This window comes from Etheostoma cragini, chromosome 24, assembly GCF_013103735.1.
Source record: "Etheostoma cragini isolate CJK2018 chromosome 24, CSU_Ecrag_1.0, whole genome shotgun sequence".
Taxonomy (NCBI): Eukaryota; Metazoa; Chordata; class Actinopteri; order Perciformes; family Percidae; genus Etheostoma; species Etheostoma cragini.
Window position 1 is genome coordinate 2,328,623 of NC_048430.1, and position 9,857 is coordinate 2,338,479.

At 39.3% G+C, this 9,857-nt stretch overlaps 1 protein-coding gene across 5 annotated transcripts in view; it reads right to left on the minus strand.

Annotated features, from left to right (window-relative positions):
* kcnh7 (potassium channel, voltage gated eag related subfamily H, member 7) overlaps positions 1-9,857 on the minus strand; it is a 58,118-nt gene that overhangs the window by 28,757 nt on the left and 19,504 nt on the right. For all 5 annotated transcript variants that reach the window (XM_034864405.1, XM_034864403.1, XM_034864404.1 and 2 more), the window contains exons 3-4: positions 5,854-6,009; positions 1,130-1,609 (exon numbers count right to left, since the gene is read on the minus strand). In XM_034864405.1, coding sequence (XP_034720296.1) covers positions 1,130-1,609; positions 5,854-6,009 — 636 coding nt within the window. The remainder of the gene's footprint in view (positions 1-1,129; positions 1,610-5,853; positions 6,010-9,857) is intronic.

Below are 9,857 nucleotides of genomic sequence, written 5' to 3' on the forward strand. Positions count from 1 at the left end.
ACTTGTCACCATGGGGAACAGAGCCTTCAGCCGCTCTGCTCCCCAGCTCTGGAACTCACTCCCACCTGACCTCCGCAATATAGACTCTCTCCCCCTGTTCAAAACTAGACTAAAAACCCATCTGTTCCAGCTCGCTTATCTGTAAATACACTGTTCCTGTTTTTTTTTTTTTTTTTTTTTTTATTTCTTTTGTTATTACTACTTACACTTTTATGTTCCCTGTATCTGTCTTTTATTGTCTGTAAAGCGTCCTTGAGTGTTAGAAAGGCGCTGTTAAATAAAATGTATTATTATTATTATTATTATTATTAGTCTTCATTACTCAGGTAGAGGAATAGACACTAAGGTTTAAAAAGACTTCTGTAGAAGATGAAGTATTAACTCAAGCTTAAGTAAAAGTGTAAAAGTACTTTCAAAACTACTTTGTGTATAAAATTAAAAGTAATGGAAAGGGGAAAAAAAAGACTATCAATATGCTTTTTCAAATTAGACGGCAGGTTTTGGAAACAATTAGCTTGTGGTACTTGGGTGTGGAGAGCTTGTAGCACATTTGAAAAGAGTTGTTTTTACATCCAACCATTTCAAAATTTCTTCCAGGTACAGCCAGGGGTGTAAGAAGGGTGCTTGGTTGGGATATTTTGCAAGAGTTTTCTCGAGTCTCTGCCACGGACGTCTTCGTACTAGGCTACATATGTCGGCTATTTCCTTGCTGTAGTGTGAAGTGATTTGTGTCATGTGCAGGTGGGATGGATCCTGTACAAACCAACAGGGTCTTGGAATGGTATATGATTATACTTTTCATCCAACCACAATCAAATTCACTCTACCCAGACGGTGCAATTTATCTGGATATGTTTATTTTTTTGTGTTTTTTTTTGAAAGATGACAAGCCAGAAGGAAAACAAGCCAAACTGAAATAGGAGTAACACATTTTTAAAATGTAAAGAGTAGAAAGCAGATAAAACAACTGAAACTGTAGTTTTTTTTTTTATTTGGAATTGATGGGTAATCTGTATATATATGTAAGGATTTTACACTATAAATAAAATTGAATTGAAACTGTATTTGTTTGAAATTAAAAAAAAACTGCCTTACATTGACATTAGGGCATAGTAGAGCAGATTCCTACCTTCACTGGCGTGTCTGTCCCTGAACGCCATTTTGGAGTTGCATCCAAAGCCTTCCATGTCATGTAAGGAGGAGGCTCTGCGAATGCTGCACACACTCTCTCTGGAGGCGGTTGGAGTGAGGCCCGGGATTGACGGAACTGCAATGATAGTACCCTCATTGCTCTGTAGTTGGGTCTGGGTGATGGACTGGTCCGGGTATGTCCGATCCCAGGGGCCCTTGGGCGACGAGTGGTCCAAAGGCCCAGACACAGGCGTGGAGCAATGGCTGGGGTCGATGAGGGCGCGGGTGTCATTGGCGTAGGAGGGACTGCAGCTCTCGCGGGTGGTGGGAAGTTGGTAGTCCCGCGTAGCCACTGAGCCATCGCTGTGGCGAGGGGAGTCCACCATGACAGCATCGGGGTCTTCCTGGGGAAGGGACTGCTTGCTGATGCCCAAGTGAGGCAAGGCCGGGAAACGGAAGCGAAAGAATCTCCCTTTCCCTGAAAGAGAGGAGAGCAATGAGAATGAGATTATCATCATACTATTTCAAACGATCATGGTGACCAACAATGTATGGAGTGCATAGGGCTTTTGCATCACATAGACAAATATAAGGCAGTGAATAGCTAAGTAACTCATGTCAAAATCAATGCTCATTCTGCCTCAGGCGCTAGTTCAATCTTCAACTTCCTTCAATTATTCATGGAAGAGGACATTTGGTGAAATATTATAATGGCAGTAGTACGTTGAGGAGTCAGTCCTGTAAAGGATTATGTGTAGGATTTTAAGAAATGATTGATGGCTCAGGGGGAGATGGAGGAGAGTGACACAAAGGGATATTTAGGGAGCTGGAAAAAGTGAAGAAATATAGGTATATTGTTGAGTGTAAAGTTTATGCTATATACACAGCAGACACCCACGCCATTCATGCATAGGTATATTTAGTTGCATAGAAGTGTATCTGCAAACGTGTCAAGAAAGAGTCAGTCTATGATTTCACATAGGGAAACGGTGGCTTGCATGTTGTGAAACATTTAGTCGCCTGAACACATGCATACATATCAGAGCACTGTCTCAGTCGTCAAAAACAAGTCTTACTGCCATGACGCACAGTAAAAAAAATTGCCTTCATAAAAAATAAAAAAGCGGCGGCTCACACTTGAATTTATGAGATAACCTCACACCACATCGGTATGTCCTCTTTGTATATTTGCATGAGCAAACCTCAGCATATGCTGCTCAATTGAAATATCTGTAAATAGTGGACCAGCTTGGGATGTATTCAGAGACAATAGGTGCTAAAACAGAATATAACGTGATTTTATAGGCTGAGGAGGGAGCAGCATCTTAATCTTCCTTATTGTTCCTTCTACGTGAAGGACTTCTATGTGAGACTGAGAGGGACGAAAGAGAAAGTCATTTTAGACACAATGCTCTGTGTATTCTTGGGTTAGAGTAGTGTAAATTAAGTCTCTAGCCTAACGTTGATGACACCAGAAATGATCATTGTCATTTAATTGGTGAGCTGGATCAGAAGCTAGAGAAAAATCAGCACAGGACGAAACAAGTCAATCATCTTAATGGAATGACGTTGAGTTGGTGCTTTTTTTGTTAAAGAATTATGAACAACTTATGTTTGATCTGAGCTTGGTGCTGTGAGACAGATAAGACTGCTAATCAAAAATACTATCTGATTCATCGGTTTGAAGCTGATCCCAAACCAGGAAACCCAATTTATATTCCTAAGAGGCTGCACATACAGCAAAACTCTGTTTAGCGGGGCTGCCTAAAACATGTTCAAAAACTTCCAAAAGAAAAAATGTTTTGCAATCACACCACTGCAATAGTACAACTTTGACATTTTTTCCAATTAATCGGGCAGCTCTTGCATTTCACATTTCCGACAGCTTGATTTGAAAAATAATGAATGTTACAAAAAAGCTGTTTTCTAATTACTGCGTCTTGTGGATAAACATATGCCAAAAATCTTTTAATTAGCTCATAATTCAGTTGGCCATTCATGGTGTGTGCTAACAATGTATAAAAGCTGTATTTAATTGTTATATTGAAAAGGCTGAACCTTGCAGGAATAGGGTGCCCTTTGAGTGCTGTTACTGGGTTGAGAGTGAGTGTGAGTGTGAGTGTGAGTGCGTGTGCGTGCGATCACTCTCACTCCCTGTCTAAACCCTCTCATTCTTTCAAAGCAAAAACTCACTAGCGGCTTTACACAACCAACGGACGTACAGTGGCCCTTGTTGCTATGATACCAGAGAGTAATATTTACATTACATATTAATTCGGCCCTCAGATCCTCCTGTAGGGGAATGAAATGTCTTTCTGTAATGTGAGCATAATTCAGATGTCAGGGAGAAGTACAAAGAGAACAATAAACCTTCATCCTTTGGTAGAAGCGGGGCAAAGCAGCCACGTTCTTTTTGTTTCTGTCTTGTTTATGTGGAGTTAATGTGCTTCCTAACTCATTTGCATGCAGCGTTCTTCTACCTTAGGGAGTGTTTACCTGGCCTCCCAGTCCTCCTATTACTTACCAGCTTTAGAAAATAACATGGATCATTCGGTCGTGTTGCCACTTTGACCCATACTCAATTATAGTGAAAGAAAATTTAAGTATGATTGCAATTAGCCTGAGTTATAATTTTTTATGATAGTTTTCCTAATTAAACAACTGTCAGCAGAGTGTGACAGTAATCATGGGGAGTGAGAAATCAAAAAGTATACAACATCGTACGGTCCATTGCATAGACCTGTACCTTGTGGTTTCTTACAAGTTTAGGTTATGTAAAGTTCTGAAGACTGAGTTACATTTTATAGTGCAACTATCCAGTATATGAACTACAGTAACTCCAAAAATCCCTAAGTGCAATATTGATGCGTTTATTGCACAAAATGACGCTAAACAATAAACACTAAAAAACATTATATTGTGCAGCCCTATTTCCTACTGATGCCCAGTTCACTGTTGGATGCCGCCTCAGTGCCGTACTTTTTGCCTTGCAACAATACTAATATATATGAAAAGGTTGTGGCCAATACATTAAATATGCATTGTTTTAGTGTATGTGTGCGTTAACTTATGGATCTGTGGAAGTGGTCCTGCTCAGTTTCATGAAGGCAAAATGGGAGAATACAAAATGGTGGCAGAATGGATGGATAGTCAACGAGTGGAAAAGATGAGCAGCACCGGATGCACGGCTATTCATTCCCCAAAGGTAATTAAGATAATGCAACACCTGGATCATCTAAAAGGCAGCTGGTCCTATACATACTTTTGAGGTAAACTTCGGAACACCATGAGTTTTAGTGAGTTCAATTTACATCTGTAGCAGTTTGTACATCTGCAATGTTCTCTTAAATTATGCAGTTAATCATGATCTGTGACCTCTGTCCATCTGCTAGTTTAAAAATAATCCAATACTAAATGTCTAGAGTTAACTGAGGGAGGCTGTGATGAAATGGAGCAGAGCAATACCAACTCTCTCCGGTAATCCCTGCGATGGCAGAGGTTGCATGTAGGCAGAGGACGAGAGAGAGCCAGACCGTGTAAACATATCTGGACCTCACAAATCGGATATTCAGATAATTCTTTAATTCATAAAGAGGCCTGCTCCATCACACACACACACACACACACACACACACACACACACACACACACACACACACACACACACACACACACACACACACACACACACACACACACACACACACACACACACACACACACACACACACACACACACACACACACACACACACACACACACACACACACACACACAGCTTATACGTTCAGGCATGGTTTCGCAGGGGCCTGAGCATACCCAAAATCACACGTGCACACAAACACACACAGACAACACTTGCTTATATACTCAACACACGCATTCTCTCTCTTCCCACCAAACACCCCATGAGGAAATACAGCCTATTAGGGGTCTCATCCAATTACAGTCATCCAGAGGTGACCTATGGTCCTCCATGCTGCTGCTTCATTTGTCACAGACAAGAAATGGAGAAAGAGAGAGACAAAGAAGAGAGAGGAAGCATCAAGAACAAGTTGGAAAGCAGCGCAGGGGAATTGGCATTATACACTTATACAGCGACAGCTATTCGAAGAGTGCTCTCCAGCACTGCGGCAGTAGTTCATCAGGCCATCTTGGCAGGCTGTGAGCTATAATTGGGCCAGACCTCTGAGATGATGGCAGCCTAACACATCAGTGTCTGGTAAACGCTGGTGTCAACGTGCCAAAGGAGCTTTCTAGCAGGGAATTCCTATACTGCTGCAAGTAGAAAAGAATGCCCAAGGTGGAGGTCGCAACAAGTTATGTCTAGGTTTAAATATTATATTACAGAGACCAGATACTAAACACGTATCCATAATAGCATCTAGCAGGGTGTGCAACATTAATTCTACGGTCATCTCAGTAGAAAGGCACACATTTATGTGGATGTGGGAAAAGGTTACAAGTAATAGGTCACAACTGTCTGTTACATTACTATCATTCCTTTACTTCCTCCCTGCTCCTCCAATCTAATCCAACTTCTTTCTTCAACTGGAGAACATGCAGCACATACAGTATGAGAACAGAAACCCTTTTTAAAATGCAATATTTGTAACTCTGTATTTATAACATGGTACCAACAAGGCCAGGATTAGTGAATAAAAGCTTCCACCAAATGCCATATCTCATGCTATTTCTCCAGCCCGTTTGTCTTTACTCACGGTGGTCAGTTTTGGACGGCGTGGTGTGGTTGAGTCTCTCCAGGGAGTCACTGCTGCCTTCATCCAGGACGTAATCAAAGTTAAGGATGAACATCATGACCACGCCCTCCTCATTCTTCACAGGGATGATATGGGTGACACACAGGAAGTTTGAACCTAACCAGCAGATAACAACATCAAGGTTAGAAACAGGTGATGGTTTTATGTTGTATGTTTGATGGATTTATAGATAAGGATCACTTCCTGAACCCTGAAATTGTTTTTCATTTTATCAATCTAAAAATGAAAAAAATACCTAATTTAAAATTCTTAACTTAACTTTTTTCGGTGCAAAACAAAATACAAACAGAACAGCTTTTCAGATAAACAACGGTTTGACCCTGGAGCGTTCCATTTATGCTCTTTGACATTCAAACATCTTATTCCAGATAAAGCTGTGTGTGCGAAAAAAAAAGCCTGTCAGAGAAATGAGGGAGAAAGGTCAAGAGGTCCGCTGAGAGGAAATCTCCTTATAATTGGCCTTAATGCCTTACCCGGGATGACATTCAAAGTCATCACAAAACAACATGAAAAACAATGTGCACACACAATAATGTCATGCAGTCATGCATATGCATTTACGGTTCAAGGGAAAAGTTGGAGCTTTCCATAAAAAGATGGGAGGGGAAGCGTAAAGTGCGCCTAATTATGTATTCCGCGGTATGTACACAGTTGAGTGAACACAAAATCATTAAGCTTCACAGATTAAGCTGCCATTCAGTATTACAGTTACTGGAAGAAATTAAAGATAATATCTCCGACTCAGCGTTCACATTCCATTCCAACAGTTGTTAAACTCCTTGCTACATTACAAATATTGAAATCAGGATAATTTCAAAACAGTCTTAGCATCAGCAGTGGGATTATCGCAGTCTGCACTCAGCTATATCATAGCAAAGTACTGAAAGCTTTGCTACAGCGCAATTTAAAGTATAGTGAGTAAGCAATGAACTGCAGGTTTGGTAAATACTACGTAAGATGAAGTATCACAGCGTGTGCTTTCTGCGGGCTGGCCATGGCGCTGATTATAATACATTTGCGAATGTATGTACATCCGGCCCTTAGTTTCTAAATCCCAACAATTTGAGAGTTGCCGATGGCTTCGCAATGGGAGGTTATTTTAACGCAACTGTGCTTGAGGATTATGTCGCATGTCTAAATGTTTTTAATTTATAGAATAGACTTTGTTGTTGCACAAGCTTGTTTAAAACCGAATTTCCTGTGCCATGCCTGAATCTAAAAGTACTGAATACACAAACAACAGTTCTAACATACACTTGTGCACAGTCATCTCAGTCAATATAAAAGAGCATTCAAGAGGTTAACATAGATGGTGCACTCTGAACACCAAATCTCCTTTCCTAGCTTCAAATTAAATAGTATCATAAAAAAAAGAAAACATAGTTGTTGAGCTATCGTAGATTAGGCTAGCTTTAATAATACGTTTATGTGGTATCTCTGGTTGCCAGCAATGGCAGGATGACATAAACAAAATCTATGACCAGCACTACTGGTGTAGAAAATTAAATGTACTGTATATGAAGTTTATAAATAATGGACATGGACATCTCTGGAAGATGCTCTCCCTCACATTAGGCTCTTAGTCCTGCTGTCACCAAGAGGCTATTTATGGCTCACCCAGCAGGCACCCAGCCTACAGCATTTCTTTCTGGGGGAACACAGAGACACAGACACACACACACACACACACACACAAGTACACACATCTGAAATTCTGACACTACTCACAAATGTGTGTGTGCTTGCAAACATAAAAGCCTTTGCACACTCACACACGGACCTACACAGGCAAAAATTATTGCCAAATACCAGTCTGCATTCATTTTCTTGTAGTGCCTTGTACAAAATCCTATTGTGCAGCAATAAAACAAACCGACTGCGTCAATAGACTGGGGTTTGATTTATGTATTGGGGAGCCCCGATTCTGCAGGGCTTAGCAGTAACCTGCCCTCAATAGTACATCAGTGTCACGGTGAGTGGATGGAGCCATTAATTTCAGTCAGAGGGAGTGAGGGGGTGGCAAGCAGTATCACACCTCCTCTGCTTTCAGTGACAATATGCAAAAGAAGCCCCTAGTCCAAATGCAGGTGTCTGGGTACTGTAGCTCCATGTAAAGGGAATACATACTATGACAAAGACAGGGTACAGGACCTTGTGAGTCAGTAGAAGGTACAGAACAGAAAAAGCGCTCTAATAGTGACAAATGACATGATTTACCTCCAACTTACAATTTAAAATTCTTGTATTTCACCACAACAGACGTGAGTAATAAAAATGTCCTTAACTTTTATGTAGCCCCTCACCTAAAGACAATTTGTTGATAGTCAAGTAAACACGTGTCTGCTTTGTACGACAATGATGAGATTCCTGTTAAGCAAAATCCGGAAAAAAATTATTGACTTTGTTTTCAAATTAAAATAATGATCAAATCAGTCTCCATGTGAACAAGTGAGCGCTGTAGGAAAAAAAACAAAATCCCTATTCCAAGTTGGAAATTAGTCTCATTTGTCTCCAGCACAAAGCAACTTCAAGAGGTTTCTTAAATGAAATGAGATCTTTATTCTGCTGAAGACATCTGCCAGTTTATGGAAAACTCTTACAAAGTAAGACAACATTTTTGTTTAAAATGGGCAAATTAAACAGTATATTTAATATGTATGCACCATCATACAGCAGCATCAGGGGCAATTACCATCCTAACAAAGCATGGAGATAAAGTATGGACCCAGATAAAGCTTTAGCTAGAGAGGATATATTCATACACTGCAAAATGGGAAGTCTAAAAACACTAAATCTGACGGAAAAGGTACTCAAGTAAATCAACTCAAGTAAAATTATCTGTCCATGCTGCAAGATAATTTCACTTGATAAACTGCTTAATTTGAGATTATAATGTAAAACCCTTAAAATAAGAAATTCACTCTTAAAACAAGATAAATTATGTAAAACTTCAAAATAAATAAAATAAGTTTTTTAACTTGGTAAGAACCAAATAATTTGCAGTGTAAGGATCGAATGTCTCCCCTGTGGAGGAATTTAACAACACAAGTGCAAAACAAATAACTAGTGAACTTGCATACAAATTAGCATGCACATCTACAAATACACACATGGGCTGAAACATGGGTCTAATACAAGCGCATTAGTTCATACACACACACTAGTGGTGCTTAGTGTAACCTCTGCATGTTGCAGGAGGGGATGTAACTCCAGCTTCGTAAAGCAATCTACGTGAGTATGCATGGAAGCATGCACTAAAAATAAGCAGCTTGGAAAATATAGGCATTTATAATTTATAGGAGAAGTATTATGTTCTAGAAAACATAATGGTTGGACTTGTTTAGGCAATATAAGAATGAGGAGGCTCGGTAGTTATGAGCATATGTGTTGAGAAGAAGACAATGAGAAACAGACAGCGATGGTAACATATACAGTATATGAAAAAGTTATTCTCAAAATTGGATGAACTAATCTAAAATGTGTAGATACAACAGCCCGATTGATATATCAGCAGGCCAGTATTATCGGCCGATATTTGGCATTTTCTCAATCTATGTTTTTCTTTTTACATGGTCATTCATCAGAATTTATGATGACTAATAAATGACTAATAAATGAATATTTAAAACATAAAAAAACGACGATCAACCATATGATCGTTGGCGATGCTTATGTTGTCCACCAGAGGACGCTCTACAACGTCCCTGTTGTCAAATGTCATATCTTAAGTTTGTATTTTTCTAAATTTTATTTATCAGAACTTTAATATATTTTGATGTTCCTCTGTTCTGACAATAAAAAATATGTTATTTTTGTGATAACTCCTAAATATCTACAAATAACTAATGTTAGGGAAATCTGTTTGTAACTCGTTTCTGGATTTAAAAAAGAATATATATATATATATATATATATATATATATATATATATATATATATATACA